Source organism: Anas acuta, chromosome 10, assembly GCF_963932015.1.
Source record: "Anas acuta chromosome 10, bAnaAcu1.1, whole genome shotgun sequence".
Lineage (NCBI taxonomy): Eukaryota > Metazoa > Chordata > Aves > Anseriformes > Anatidae > Anas > Anas acuta.
This window is the reverse complement of record NC_088988.1, coordinates 513,747-529,625: the sequence shown is the minus strand read 5'-3', so window position 1 is coordinate 529,625 and position 15,879 is coordinate 513,747. Positions and strand designations below refer to the sequence as shown.

General features: G+C 47.7%; 1 protein-coding gene across 7 annotated transcripts in view; it reads left to right on the top strand.

The window, feature by feature from the left end:
• Positions 1–15,879, top strand: part of ZFHX3 (zinc finger homeobox 3) — a 166,046-nt gene that overhangs the window by 84,081 nt on the left and 66,086 nt on the right. For all 7 annotated transcript variants that reach the window (XM_068693663.1, XM_068693664.1, XM_068693666.1 and 4 more), the window contains one exon: positions 4,598–4,829. In XM_068693663.1, the coding sequence (XP_068549764.1) occupies positions 4,598–4,829 (232 nt within the window). The remainder of the gene's footprint in view (positions 1–4,597; positions 4,830–15,879) is intronic.

Below are 15,879 nucleotides of genomic sequence, written 5' to 3'. Positions count from 1 at the left end.
CTGCTGCAGGGTCTGGTCCCTTCCCCTGGTGACCTGTAGCCTCACCTCTAGCTCTGCTGTAAGGCTCATCTCTCACCCAGCTCCCTGGGAGTGCATCGTCCTAGGCTTGGTTCTTGCTGGCATATGACACGTTTCCTCCCAAGCCCGTTACTAATTACCCGTGTCTGCCTACCCTGAGGAAGAGTGTCCCACGACATCCTTCTCTGCTGAGGATATGAGGATCTGCTCATAGTGCTGGCGTGCCTCCAGCAACTCCTCCTGAACACAGGGGTGTTTGCCAGTGGTGGCTCTCACAAGAACCACGTGTGGTTCAATATATCCCGTAATCTCTGCTGTGCTTCCCTGGTTCTGCATGCCTAGTGGCTACTGCAGGTTTGTCGGGGGTGCTGCTGGCCCTGGCTGGTGACTGGTGCTGGCTGGCCGTGGGTGCTTGCAGGAAGACATAGGAGCGGTGCAAGTCCACGGCAGTGCTCCCTTCCACAGCTTTTGTCACCCCTCAGCAGTTTTTTGGCTCCGTCTTCCTCGCTTGCATCTGTCACATCTGTCAATTCTGTTAAATCATTATTAATTTTACCCATGCAAGCAGAATAGTTGTCGTCCCGAGTTCAGTGGTAAGAGGAATGCTACATGGGGGGGAAGAGACAATTTGATTTCTGATGCAGTTCACGTTCGTGTGTTCACAAGCTTCGTGTGTTCACGCTGCCGTAGGAATTGAGCCCTTTACATGGTGGCTGTAATCAACTTGATGCAGAAGAGCTTTCAAGCAGGCATGGATTTGACTTCTCTTTAAATTTAAAGTGCGTACAAAAGTTTTTAGAAATTGGATGAAGTAGTAAGCATTACATACAGAAAACACCTACAAAGGTATCCAGCGGGAGAGTTTATTACTTGTGTGGTGGTAGCCACATGAATCCTTAGTTCTCGTTAAAATGGTCTCATCTCTGAAAAGTTAGTCCAAATACATGGCGTGGGGGTGAGAAGGGCTGCCTGCAGCCAGACAGATTAACGCAGCTGTTTCATTAAATTCCACGATCATTGAAACATACTGCGGGTGAAAAAGTGCTAGATGGGGAAAAGATAAATGATAAAGTAAACAAAATTTGGGGTATATGGAGGATGGAGGTGGAGAGGAAGAAAAATGGAGTATAGCATCATTCCTTAGTTTGTTTAAAAAATGGATTTCTATAGTCATATGCTATGAGCACTTATCACGCTATTGTTTATTAGAAGAAAACAATTCCAAGCCAGATGTTAGCAAGCAGGGGCTGGAGAGGCAGCCCATCAGTCCGGCGTTGCTCAGACGTCCCAGTGCTCGCGCAGGTGTCTCCTGCCCTGCTCTGCCCCTTCTCCTGCTTCTCTGCTTCCTGAGCCAGCCCCGTGCTGGCGGGCTGTTGGCAGCCCTGCGCTCCGATCTGTGTGTGTGTGTGTGTGTGTGCAGCCACCTCCCAGATAAGCACAAATTATAATTTGTTCTGCTGATTCTTTAAGCTGTCTTCATGTCCAAATCCCCTGACTATGCTGCTTTTTCAAGCCAAGCCCAGAAAGCAGGGAAGGTGGGGTGGTTGGGCAGTACTTCCTCAGCTGGTCCGAAACTCTAACCTGGCGTTGGCTCGGGGCAGGGCTGGAGCCCTCCTGGCTGGTGGCAGGCGCGTGGCCGCGGGAACTGGTACTCCTCAGGGCAGGTCTGTGGTAAGGGTTCGGGGGGGAAGCAGGGTAAGATTATGGCAAAGGAAAGAAATTGGGTCTTTGAGTAAAATCCTTCTTCGTGAGAGCACAGCTTTGCACGGAGATCCGAGCATTTCCCAAATGGAAGATGGGCCGGATTTGGTATGATTTGTGTGTCGGGATAGGTGTGAGCGCTACGGCCGTGCGCTGCAGTCAGTGCATGAACAGCCCTTGTCCCCCTGGGAAGCTTTACTTGTGAGCCGTATGGTTTCCATCAGAGCGTTCTTCTGTCTGTTTCTGATTTAAAGTGGAGCTTTGACTAAACCTGATCAATATTTTGCATGCCATGCGTGAAGAACCAGATGTTGGAAGTTTCCTATCACTGAAAGGGAGGGGGGTGAAGACCCCACTCAGACTTGCAGAAATCAATGTTCTCTGGCAGAAGTTGGTTGGTTTTCCTAGGAACAATGTATTTCTTTGATTTTCAAGTTGATTTGTCTTCTAATGAAGTCCTGGTTTCATATTTTGAACTTGTTTTCTGAGGTACGGGTAAATTCTCACAATGGGGAAGATCAGTTATTGCCCATCGTACCGGTACGCTTACTGGCTGGTGTTGCATCGTTTCCAGTAGCTTGCAGCTAGTACATCCTCCTGTGCCTGGGCTCACTCTGGCCTCTGCTGAAAGACAGATGCAGATCCTGAGGTAGATGTGCCGTACACATTGTGGTCTTGGTGGTTTTGGCATCTCTGTGCCTCCACTACTCCAGCATAAGAGGCTCCTGGACGTAGCTCATATCCGTGGAGTGGGAGCAAAAGAAGAACAGAAAATGAGACACATCTATTAAACTGTTTAAAATAAATGTTTTCCTAAAATCGTCCTTTAAACCAGAGCAGTTCAGGCTGTGCTTCTGGTTCCCACAGAGACCACGTCCTTGCTATTTCCTTGAACCTGTGACCAGATTTTTCTGTAATTGCTCATCGGGGGTTTCCCGTGCCTTCGTGCAGAAGAGCTGCTCCTGAGCTCTTTCACACTTTCCAAGCCTGAACATGCTGTCGGTAGGACTAGGGCTTCCCTGATGTGTGTCTCAGCTGAAGGAAGGAAGCAGAGGTGGTGCGTCTGCTGGAGCAGAAGCTCCAGCCCACAGGAAGATGGGACAGTGGGGAGATTTTATTGCAGAAATTGGATCTAACGGAGTCGAACAAGGCTGGTTAAGCTGGGCCAGGCGAGCCAGTCGTGTAGCTTTTGTGACTGTCTCTCTCTAACCTTGGCTTTTTATGTCTTAAGCCGTTGCTCTGTTTCTGGCTCAGGAAGAGGGTAATGCATGCAAACAATAGAAATAAGAGGAAGAAGTAGTTCTTATGAGGGAAAACAGCAAAAAAATCTTTTGAGGGCACCAGTGGGATTAGTGCCCTGGTGGATTCTTCAAATATTACAGTGAATTTAATTAAATACATCGTGATCCCCAAAGAGGCTAGTCTAATTAGCCAGATCTAGAATACATTTATTCTCTTCCCTCGCACTTCCAATCAGAAGCCTCAGCATCAGCGCCTATCCTATTTTTAATCATTCCTAGACTCAGAGGGCTCTCCTTCCTCCGTGTTAGCTAAGCATACAGAGCTGGGTAATATGTCTCTAGTCTTATCTTAGCTGTAACTGAGATAATACGCTTCAGAAATTTTACCAGAAGGTCCTGGCTGCACGTAGGCAATATTTCTGATTGACAAGCCTGGAGATCATATCCAAATCACCCTTCCTATGTGCCTTGAGTGAAGCGTGTGGTGAGGAAGGAGTGTCACGATGTGACTCAGGAGATGGAAAGGCCTTGAGGTTGGACAGTAAGAGCTGACGTGGATTATTTCAGAGCTGTAACACAGGTATGTGGTGGAAACACCAAACGGCGTTCACTGAGGAGTCTTCCATGTCGTTTGACTTTGGTATCCATTTCTCTTCTCATTGCAACAAGCCCTTACGGTGGGAGTCGGGAATGCTACCGGGCAATCTCTGGGAACAGCCGTGGCAGTACCCAAACGGAGGGGGAGCGGCTGTGCTCTGGCTGCCAGCGTAGCTGTACGCAGTGAATTCTTCCCTGTGGTTTTGAGAAATAATTGCTGCATCCTTGGGATCCATAACATAAAATAGTTAACTCATTTCCCTAGCAGTGTGGACCACTGTGCTAAGCAACTGATAGATTTTTGTCAAACAATCAGGGCGTCATACTCTCAAATTAGCTGTATTGGCTGTGATTGCACAGTTTTGGAGGGTGACAAGTGGTTTTCCCAAGCGCTGACCTCCTGTGGTGACTGCCAGCTGCGTGCTTACCGCTGGTTTTTCAGTCTGGGTTGCTGTCAGGATTGTCTTCTGGGCCAGACTGCTGCTTGCTTCCAGATTTGAGGGAGTGAAACCAAAACTCCAGGGAGCAGAGCGCCAGGTGGTAGGATGGCACGCGCGCCGTGCTCCGCTTCCATACACTGTTTTCAGGACCTCTCCATGTAATGGGTTCATTGCATTCTAAAATTGCTTTTATTTTATCCTTCTTGGTTTCCAGCGAGGATTTATTAAATTTAACTTTATCTGTTTGACGTGAGGTTGGATGCCCTCCCAGGATAAGCTTTAAATATGAAAGGATTAGCCATGTGTATGTTGTGAATAGTTGTTAATGCTGGATCTTGTATCTTCTTTCACTGAAGATGATCTTGCCCATCTCTCTTTTTTTTTTCCTGTGCTCAATTCAGTGTGTTATGTTTTTCTCGCTTTTTAAGTGGGAGAGTGTGTGGTGTCTTGAGAATAAACAGTCTTGATCTCACTGTTTCTTTTTCAAAAAGTGGTTTCTTACCTAATTCCCAGGTTGCTTTTAGCAATTTGCAGTGGACTAACCCAGAGAGATTGGAGATGATGCAGGAAATTCACATCTCTCTACTTTGTTCTTCACAGCACCTTCAGCATCATGAGAGCGGGGTTGAGGGTGAAAGCTGCTATTATCACTGTGTCCTCTGTAACTACTCCACCAAGGCCAAGCTGAACCTTATCCAGCACGTACGCTCCATGAAACACCAACGGAGTGAAAGCCTGCGTAAGCTGCAACGCCTCCAGAAGGGTCTCCCTGAGGAAGAGGAAGACTTGGGACAGATCTTCACCATCCGCAAGTGTCCAGCTGCTGATGCTGGTGAGTGCTGCTTCTCTTGCACGAACAGCATTGGGCTCCCAGCTCGTGTGTGTCAGTATTTGGCTAGCAGCATTAGGCTGTCTGCAGAGTTTCTTGGCGAGCTCAGCGACTTTCTTGTTTCTCCTCCCTGTTTTGGGGTTGATGCTTCATTAATGATATGTTATGGAACATGTCCTGAAGCATGACAGGACCCCCATTGTACCTACAGTGTCAGGGATTGCTCTGCATCATTGGGCTTATGGTTGGTGGCTCTGAAGCACTGCCTAGTTATACACATGCTTCATTTCATACTCGCAGATAATTTTCTCAGTTCCAGTGGGGTTGAATGCAAGTTTGACATGTATAGAAGTGTGTATGTTCAGGTTATTGTTTTAAACTGTGGAATATTATGTGTCTAAAGATACAGCAACATACGGACAATTCTAACAGATCAGTGAACTATAATTTCTGTAGATATTTTTCATTGTGTCAGGTGACGTCTTGAGCACCACTGCATTCCTGTCCCAGCTTGTTTGTTAATTTTTAGTCTGTCAGTCACAATGGATCTTGAGGAGCTGGTTGAGAGGGGTGAGTGAAAGAAGGGGCAGATGTGGCAAATGTGTTTGCCAGTTTTCTGCGTCTCCTCTTGACAAGTGGAGACATGGCATGGGGCAAGCACTTGCTCGTGGAGAAGGGACATAGAGTGGGGAAAGAGAGCTGTGAGTCTAACAGAAAATGTGCCCTAATGGGGATAGTTAGTGTGAGCAAAACAGAAATTACATTTTGTTTAATCATTTAAAGGATTCAGAAGCTTTTTATATTAGGAAAAGTCAAGATCTCATAAAGTCCTCTTTGGAGGGAGGAGGAGAGCCTGCCCAAGAAGGCTGGCACGTGTGTCAGGGGTGCGGTGCTGGAGCGGGGGGATGCAAATGGAAGTCATCACAACCCTCCTCTGAGCTGCAGCCAGGCTGATCCATGACCGCTGTGGAAGTGGCCTTTTCTTACAGAAAGGTGTTCTGAGGAACTGGTGTTCTGCAATTAATAGCCATAGTGAGAGACAAGGAACCCGGATGTTTTTTTTATTAGGAATTAAATTCAGTCTCATGGAAAAACGTGACCGGTCCATGAACTCGGAGGCCCAGTGGAGTTAAGTGCATGGAATATGCGTTCCCAAAGGTCGCAGGGACAGGGACAGCGCGCTGTGGTTGCTGCACCGTGCTGGAGGGGACTGCAGCTCTTACAGCAGTTCTGCTTCCCCATGATGCTCCACTTAAAAAAAAGTTCAAAAGACGATATTGACCAGTGTTGTATGGTTTGTGAGTTTCTTAAAAGGAATAGAGAGGAGACACCATCTGTGCCCTTTTGTGATACACAGAACAGTCTTGAAACTCTCTGTTTATACTTGCTTTTTACTTCAGAAATTTCCCCCCCCCCCATATGTCTGCCAGGATTATGGCATTGCAGATACTGAGACTGCAGAAGCTGATTAGCTGAGAAGAGTTTGTCAACCATTTTAAGAGTTCGTTGTTTTTTGTTTTTTTTTTTAACTAAAAGTCTTAACTGATCGCTAAAAGGGAATCTCAGTTGGAAAATACTTCACTTTTTCAAATGGCTTGAGATAATTTCCTTTAAGCCTGTTGTTTTTTTTTTTAACAAAAAATGAATTACAAAAAGGCAGCAAGAAGAGGCCAGAGGCCAGGGCATGCAGCGGGGTCACTGCCGGCACACCCGAGGCGCTCGGCACACGGCTCACCGCAAGCGACACTGGCCTGGTGCAGGCCACACCTGGTTTCTCAGGTTGGGTTTATTTGGTGCAGTTTCTTCAAGCACAAAAAGATCTGCTCCGAACGGGCTGATCCTTTTTTTTTTTTTTTTTTTCTTTTTCCTACAACTTTCAACCTTGCAGTGCCATAAAATGCTGCTGTTACTTATTGTTTAGCTGGCTGTGGTTATTCTGCCGCAGTGATGCTGAGCAGGAGCAGACACATACCTACGCTTCCCTGACGGGTTTGCTCTGTCTCGGTTTGAAGTTTGTCCATGTATTTGGCCGCCACGCACATGGCACTTGTAGTGCAGCCGCTCAGAAGAGCAGCGTGCCGCTGGGGGGGCTTCGCTCCATCCCTGCTGGGCACGATGCTGTCAGAGCAGGACATGCTCTTCCTCCCAGAGCAGGGCTGCAGCTCTGTTTGCAGCTTGCTCTCTGCACTTATTCCTCTTGTATAATACAATGCTGTCTCTACTGTATCCCTCTTATGTTTTTTATCCTCTTTTCTGTGGGCTAGGCAGACTTTCCTCAGTGCTTTTTGATGAGAAGTCTCTTGTGATAACTGATAACACGAGAAAATCTTTCCTGTGTTTCAGACGCCTTGAGTAGAATGTGCTTTTCTGATCTGTGACACTTCGCTGTCGATGGGGCCCGCAGGGAGAGTGACTTTTTTCCTGGTTTGCTGCATTACAAGTGTAGTAGTTTGTTTTGATGCCTGCTATTACTCCCCGGTAATCATCGTTGTGATCCTCTCTCCCCTTCTAGTTAATTATATTTGTTTAGAATTCGTTTCCCCTACAAATACAGTAGTAGCAGCTTTCATTTTTTCCACAGCAAGTCCCCTTTTGTTACCACTGATCTTGCTGTGGACTCTTAAAGCATTTTACTCCTCGCAGCTCATCTGCCTTCTGCAAAACCTCCTCGCGGATGGTGGCCCAGCCCTGCCCAGGACCTTGGCCATGTCCCCGCGCGGTGCTCGTGGCAGAGCAGCTCCCTTCCGTGCCCTTCTGTGCAGGTGCTGCGTGGCCGTGGCAGTGCTGTGCAGCCTCATCCTGCTCCTGGTGCTTCGGTCTGCTGCCACTAAGAGAAGGCGGGCAGGTAGGGTGGTGGTGCACGGGGTCCCGAGTTCCCAGGAGCGGATGGGCTCCAGCCGGCTGCTTCCAAGCTGCACAGGCAAGCTGTGACCCACGGCAAGGTGCTGGCATCCCCCTGCTGAAGTGAGCACGTGGCAGCCAGCATCGTGAGCTCTGGTGCCGGAGATCTCTGTGGCTTTGCTAGAAGTGCTGAAAGATCCTTTACCACTTTTCTTCCTCCCCTAAATTCTTCCAACTTTTGCCAGTCTCCTCATCTCTAACTTTACATAAAGCTGTTGGTTACAGCAATAAAAGGTAGCTTAGCCCTTTCGTTGTAGCCTTTCGTAAATGGGACTGCGTGGACCAAGTAAGTCGAGTGGCGTTGTTCCCCTTCCCACTCTGTCCTCCCCTGCCCTGTGGCAGGGACAAGGTGCCAGGGTTAAACGCGTGTCTGTGTGTACTTAACGCGCTGCTGTGTGCAAGTGTGTAGGGAGAAGCATTGCTGTCTCTGGGGTGGTACGTAGATATTTGCTTGTATAGAAGCATCTCAATCTGTTGGAAGAGAGTGTCTGATCATACCTTAATTAGTCCTCTAACAATCTGCAAAGGTCAGTGCCAATTGCCTGTTCATTTACATTTGTAATTGTGATGGTTCTTGATTGCACATTAGTTGCAACTCATTCCCTCCCACCCCTCAGAAAAACACATGCAGCAGTCTAAGCAGCAGCCTTGTAGACACAAGGACCTTTGTCTCTTTGCTTGTGCCAGCAGCACAGCCTTCACTGAAACTTTTGTGTCTTTTATGGAAAAGAGCTTTAGAAGCTACACTTCACTTCCAGTAAAGGGATGATGAAGTCATTGGCAGGGAAATTATATGGACATCAAGCAAAAAACCCAGTCCTCCTTGAACTCAATAATTAAAGACAATTAAACTTTTCTGCTTGCTCTGAGAAGTGTGCTAATTATGCAGGAGACAGGGAGGTGGGCCCAGGCTGGACGTTCGGCTGTTTTGTTGATCAGAATGAATACAGCTTTAGGGGTGGGAGTTTGTTTTCCTCTATGGGGTATTTTTGGACATCTATTGCTGTAGTATCTGGGCTGCTGCCACTGCAGATGTCAGCCCCTAGCTGCAGAAGCATCTGTATAACGTTACCCATAAGCTAATTGATTTTTAATGATGGGGGGGGTTAGGAAAAAACATAATAAAAAAAAAAAAAAAGCTTCTCAAGATGTAGGGATGAATGCACTTATGACTCATTAGATAATGATAGAAATAAAAGAATGAAACAACCTGCACCAAATTTTCGTTCTGGCTTTGAAAGTGTTTCCTTCTAGAAGGCATCAAGCACAGGCAGCCTGTTGTATAGCTCAGACAACCCTGTGTGGAGCAGCCAGCCCGGAGCAGGACTGCTGCTTCGCCTCCCGCGCACAGCCAGCTCGCCCCGTCGCATTGCTCTTTACGTGAGATGTAGATTTGTTACAGCCCCAGTAGCTGGGCCTGTTTCTCTTTAGGCAAGTGCTGCTCATAACTAATGTTTCCTCTTTTACCTGTTCCTCCATCTCCCTGTGCTCTCTCTTCCCATCGCTGTCCTCTGTGGGAGGAGCAGAGCAGGGTTTGCCCGCTCCTCACACTGTGTAGGACAGTGGTTTGTCCGGGATCTGTCCGGGGGTCTGTCAGGTGTCTGTTCCTAACCCAGGACGGGTGCTTCCTCAAGCTGCGTGGGACAGGGTCAGCCTGAAGTCAGGAGAAAGTCCTGCTGCTGGCATCGAGCTTGACCTGAGCTGAGGCCCCTCAGGTGGCAGCACCTTGTGCTTGGGTTTAGCAGAATAACTGGAACCAGAAGGGGCGGATGAAGCTTAGTCAAGAGATGGTGTAGTCTCTTGTCCAAGAATTTTGTTTTGATCGTCCTCTTTGAATCTCTAAAGAGAAACAGAGATTTTAGTAGATCTAAATGCAGATAATAATACGGCACGGCCAAGGAGTTTTGGTAAAAGCAAGCTCTGCAGTTCCTCTGTGGCTGGGATGGCAGGAGGTGTGCACATGGAGGAGAGGTTCCTGCCCTGAGGTGCCAACCAGCATTGGAAGCTGAGCATGTTGTCCAAGGAAGGAGCAGAGTGCAGCATGGAAAAACTGTGCACCTTTCTCAGTTTTCAAGGTATTTTGAATACCGCAGTCTGGACATAACCTATGTGACTGGTGAGAATTCTTAAAAATAAATAAATAAAACATGGCAGGTAAACTCCAAAAAAGTCAAATTTTGTGATCTTCACATCTGTGCTGGAGGCCATTACAGAGTTTTGCAGTAGAAATAGGATAACTTGTAGAACCCATGTAATATTTAGTGGGAAAAGCTGACCATATCTCAACACTGTGAGTTATCCCATAGACTATTTTGCAAAGGTAAAAGAGTATCTTCTATTCAGTGGGGTTGTAGATGTTTTTTCCTAGCACCATATGCTTCTGGAGAACTTCTGTCCTTTTGGACATGGGAGTGTTCCCCTGATGACGAGGCTAAGTCAGCCAGAGATACCATTTATAGTTTTTGAAAAATTATTTTCCTGGGCTTATATAAGGGCATGCTGCAGTCTCCTCATTGCACTGCTGAGACCATCCCTTATGTTGGACATACTGCTTCAGCAATTCTACTAATCTCTGCCAAATCCTGAGTAGCATCTTCTTCCAACACACAAAGTCATTGTTAGGCGTCCTTGCATGTGAAGAACGAGGGCAGGCTCTCTGGAAGCAGTTGCTGGACTCAGCCAAGTGCATTCAAAGGACCTTTTGTTTGGACAGGAAAGGGGCTGGAGCGTGGTGTCAGCAGGAGGATCGCTGCCTGCGTGTCTTCCCTTGCCCATCCTGGTCTTGCAGGAATGTCCACGGTGCTCTGCAGCAAACAGCAAGGAACTGGCCGCTCTCCCCACCCTGATCAGGTTGATTGCAATTATCTAGAGGAACAGCTTTACTGTACGGCTGTGTGCAGAGCTCCTGGGAGATGGGGGTACCCCACTGCTCCTGCTTTTTGCCTTCCCCTGTCCCATGAGCAGAGGTGGGTGCACTGTCCCTTCACGTGTTGCTCATATTTCAATACTGAGCCTTCCAAAAGGCTGCGAACTGAGATGAGGATGTGAATTTCTAATGAACCAAGTATGTAAATAAACATAGCTAAAGCTGTTGCCAGATGAGAAAATCCCATGTGGTTTAAAATAGTAGTTACCAGGCTCAGCGTGGTTTTGTCTGTGGTGGTTGCAGACTGCTGGATGCATATGTTTCTTGCTCCTCTGTTTTTACTCTGAGACGTGTGAAAGACTTTGCTAACGCTCCTCTTTCCTAAAAGCGGTTTCTGTAACTGCACCAAGGATACGAAGGCATTGTCGCTGGGAGGGAGGTGGTGGTAAATGGGAACGGAAGCAAGTTCCCACGTGATCGGGAGCAGATTTGTTATTGAAATACTCAGGATGCGGTTTGCAGTATGAAGAGGCTTCTCTTAGACAAAAAGTTTCTATTTAGCAGAAGGGAGTCTTGATGTGAGCCACGTTTCCCTGTATAAATTTATGACTCAGAACAAAATGTTACCCTCGTCCTCGAGGCCAAAGCCGCTGCTCTTTGAATTTCCCCTTCTTACCCAAGCTCTTTAGTTCCTCCCTTTACTTTCCTTAGTGGCCATGCCCTGTACTTAGGACTTGTGATCAGCTCATCTGTAAAATGAAGTGAAGCAAATTGTGGAGGAAGAGGAAGGAGATCTTCCATCAAAATCTTTGGTGAGGGGAACCCTCCTCTTATTTTCTCACCTTGAAGAGTGGCAAACACATGAGGCATTTCTCATTGACAGTCATTGAGCTGGAGTAATTACAAATGTTACATGTTATAACAGGGATGTGACTTGCTCCTTTGGAGTGGATTTCCACAATTGTAGTCTCCATACTTCCAGTGGAACTTTAAGACTTTGGAAATTAAAATCAGTAATGCCCGATGATACTTCTCCCTGCTTGAAATAACCCAGGTTTATTAATATGTGATGTCCTGCACTTGGTCTCAAGTAAACAAGCTGTGGTCATTACTGATGCTGGAGAAACATGCGTGTTGCTCTCCTCCATCTGATGGAGGTAATGGAGGGTTTCAGAAAGGAATAATGAGTTTGTTTTTATAAGCCTCTCTCCTCTTTTCCATCGGACATAATTGCGCACAGCAATTAAAAACTTCCCAAAGCAGATTACATGTAGAGTGTCTGCCAGAGAACAGCAAGCAGAATGAATCCTGCAGTGTGCACACAGCCAAACGCACGCCACGGCTCTGCTCTGGTGCCGCACAGGTTTACCTGGTGGGAACATCTGACGGTGCAGCCCTTGCTGGCAGCACGACAGCCCCTGCAGTGGGCTAGGGAAGAGCAATGTGCAAGGTGCATGTTGAGGAACTTGGTATCAAACTTCCCATCTGCTGCAAGCAAGAGTTCCAAAATGAAGTTTCTCGTGCCATCCCCTCCACTGCCCTTGTCCCTTGTCACTGGAGGGGTCCTCCTGTCTCACGCCACTACCAGTCTCCCTCTCCTCCTCAAAACTGGATTCCTCCCTGGTGTTTGAACTCATTTCACGTGGTTCCCCTTGCCATTTCCAGGCTTGTCCTTGATTGACACATTTAATAATCTGCCAACCAAAATGACAATCTCAGCTCCTGTGTGCAAACATCAAATGCTGCCCAGCTTCATTAGCTTCTCTCGGGCTTTTTACCTCACTCTCTCTCCCCCTGCAACCCAATATTGTCTTTTCCCAATATGTTATCTGTAAACCCCTGAAGGCAGCAGCCTGCTCAGGCTTTGTTTCTGAAGTGTTGCATGTAAATGCAACCAAATCATTGGTGTATAAAGCATCAGAGGAGTGCTCCGTGAGCAGCCCGGTCTCAGCAGGTACTTGAGAGCGGGCCAGAAAGGCCACTGGGTGCCTGGTCGCGTGCACCCAGCTTTCTAGGCTGGGGGCTGTTTCCTACAGTGAGGGTGTGCAATGGCTTTGTTGTCTGAAGAGGAAATCCGTTTCTGTCATCTCGTCCTCAGACACAGGGAGTAAGACAAGCTATTGTCCTGTTTTGAGAAAACATTCACCCACGGTGCAATAACATACGTGAAATAGCAAGAGAGAGGAAAACAGCTCTTGGCGATATGTATGTTAAGCTGATTAAATTTGCAATTCTCCTTTACTGAAGCATTTCTGATCTCTGTGCCAACCCCACCAAATACCCCCACATGCAGGATTATCATCTTGTTTTCCAAGATCTCATGTCATGTGCGTTCATTTAAAACGGGAGGACAGCTTGTTGCTTTCCCCTTTGTTGTTCTGATGAACCTTGGAATTTTTTAATTTTTTTTTTTTGTGGATTGAATGGCTTAAGGAACTTTTACCTTTTCCAGCAAGTTCCTCATGGGAGTCACCGTGTTTCTGTGCTGGGTCTCTCCTCTGGAGTGTGTTTTCAGAGACCAGGCAGGTAGCAAGCTTCTCTCCATTATGGACAGAGAGTAAGGTTGAAACTTACCATTCTGCTTTAGTTTTGTGTCACTTTAATGGTTATCAAAATTCAAAAAATATACTACTGGCAGCCAAAGGTCAGGCAGGATTGCTGCAGACAGTTCTCTTGGAAGGTCTAACAATGTGAGGATAGAGCCACGTGTATAAGAAAGTCCCTTTGGAAGCCTGATTGGACTTCTCTGTCTTGGCATTATTCTGTAGCATAATTTATAACCGTTCCCTGCTTCTGTGCATTCCCCTGCCCAAATTCTGAATGCTGTTCCTGTTCCAGTGGCATCTTTCTGTCTTTGTGCTCATGGGACATCATGGGACTGTTGAGGTCTGGTCTGGCGTCAGAGAACACAGGCATAAAGTTTGTTCCCCTTTAATATCTGGCAGAGGCAGATTTCCTTTGTTATTTATTTTTTGGGTTGGTTTTGAGTTTAAAGTAAAAAGCAGTTGTGCCCTAGCTCTGTTTTGACCAACCAGCAGCGTATAGATAATCTCTAAAGGATATGAAAGGTTTAATCATTTTAATTTTGTTTTTATTAAAGTTTATCATGACTTTTTCATGTGCCCCTGGTAATGCATTGGGGGGGGGTAACAGAAATCTACACAAACCCCCAAGCATTCGCTTAATGAAACTCTCTAATGGGAGGCGCCTGGCGGGAAGGAAGTGGTTAGATAGCTGGGCTGGGGAAGGCAGACCAAAGGCATGCTGTAATATCACTGAAACGTGGCAGGAATCTCATAAACTCCCCATCTAGCTCCAGCAGACACTTGTCATTGGGAGCTCATGGCTTTCATTAAGCAGAAAGAGAGGAAGCTCTGACGGCTGACTTGTTCCAGAATGTTTTTCTTGTTCAGCTGCATCTTAAAGCCCTTTCCACTTAAGAAAAGTAAAGGGAAAAACATCACCAGATGCTGTAGTAAAGTGCTGGGAAGATCTCGGTCCCTCTTCTGCTCTACAGTTTTCTCCCCATCAAAACAAACTCTGGAGCCAGACTGAAGCCAGGTTGTCAGCAGATTCTCTCCTGAGTTCAGGCCAGCAGCTGTTTCCTCTGGGACAGACGAGCTGTGTCCTGAACCTGCCATCTCGCTCCTGGTCACCAAAAGCCCTGCTGCTGGCACCAGCTGCACCTTCTGCTTCTCTCCTTCTTCACCCTTTTCCCCTCTCTCACTTTTAGAATAGGGAACTTCTGTCCTGGGGACTTACAGGTGGTTGTTGCAGTGGTGCTGGTTCAATTCAAGAGTGAAGAACTCCTTTTTTTTGGAGTAAATCAGTAAACCCATGAAAACATTGCAGGTTGAATGGTTGTAGATAGCACAACCCTGTCCCACGATGTGTTGGAGAAGGGTTAGACGTCAGTGTGAGCAACACAGGATTCATCAAATTCAGCTCATGGTTAAAGACTCTTCTGCACAGCCATGCTGCTCCTGTTCAATCCTTGCACTTCGTCAGGTAGGGTGTCTAACGGAGCTCCCTGCCTTGGCATTCAAGTTGCAAGGGGAAAAAGAAAGCTGGAGCTCCAGCACACGATATCACTGGTTCCTTGATGCCTCTGTCCTGCTAATTTGCCCAATAACGCATTAGGTTGGGGCAGTGGCAGAAAGAAAAATTCTTAGTCACGTTCAGTTGGAGAGAGGCTTTCTGTTAAAAGGAAATGAGGACGTTCAACTTGCTTATAAGTAAACAGTGTGCTAGGGTGAGGAGGGGCTGCACGAAGGAAGGCTCTGCCATCAGGCTTTGTGTTCGAGTCCTCGCCGAGGAGCTGCGGTATGGCAAGGTCCAGCAGCTGGGCTTGGCAGTTGCTGATTACTGGACGTAATTACTGACACAGAACAAGAACTCTGTTTCAAACCAACTGCCTCGCCTGACTCCGTGCGAGACAGAGCAAACCTCCAGGCTGTACCGTCAGCGCTGCACATGCTTCCTGGGTTTTGCTCTGCTCCCCGTGTGGAGGCGCAGCCGTGCCCCATTACGGCGTCCGAGTGTCCTGCGAGGCTCAGCGACCAGACCGGCCTTCCTGGCCTCCTGCCGCCTCCCCGCTTGTGCAGCCCCAGCTCAGAAGCGTGCTGGGCCCGTGCCAGGAGGAGAGGTAGGAAATGGGAGCAGGACCCTAGCCTGCCAGATGGTACTGCAGGGTTTGCTGCAGCTGACAGTGTTCCACCCACACTTAATTTTGGTCTCTGGTGTCAGCAGCGTGGAGCCTCACCTAATGACTTCGGAAGAGTACTGGCAGGTTTGGGAGCGTGGTACTCAGCCATTTCGTCTCCCCTCAGTCGTGCAGACGCACCCTTAAGTAGTGTCAGAGGCTGAGATGGTTTCCGTGGGATGGGATTTGCACGGCAGCACCACTTTAAGGTGGTCGAGTTTCCAGTAGCCCCATCCACTCAGCTGTTTCCTGCCCATCTGCACATGTCGTCAGTAATGAACCTTCCTGGCTGTTTGCTGTGATGGGCCAAAAAAATGAAAGTTGTGCTTGAAGCCAGATGTCTTGTGCAGACTCCTGACCGTGTTCTGAGACTGCTGCTGGTCTTTGGAGGTTCAGGGTCAGGAACTGGGTTGAAACCTCTGTGATGCTGGTGCCAAAGCCGTTCAGAACCAGCCACGTCCCGCAGTTTTCTTTTTAGAGCAAGCATAAGCAGGGCATCAGGAGGCGGTGGGCAGGAGCTTGCCAACTTGAGGGGGCCCCAGGCCTGTCCCTGAGAGCCTCACTCAGTAACTGGTAGCTCATAC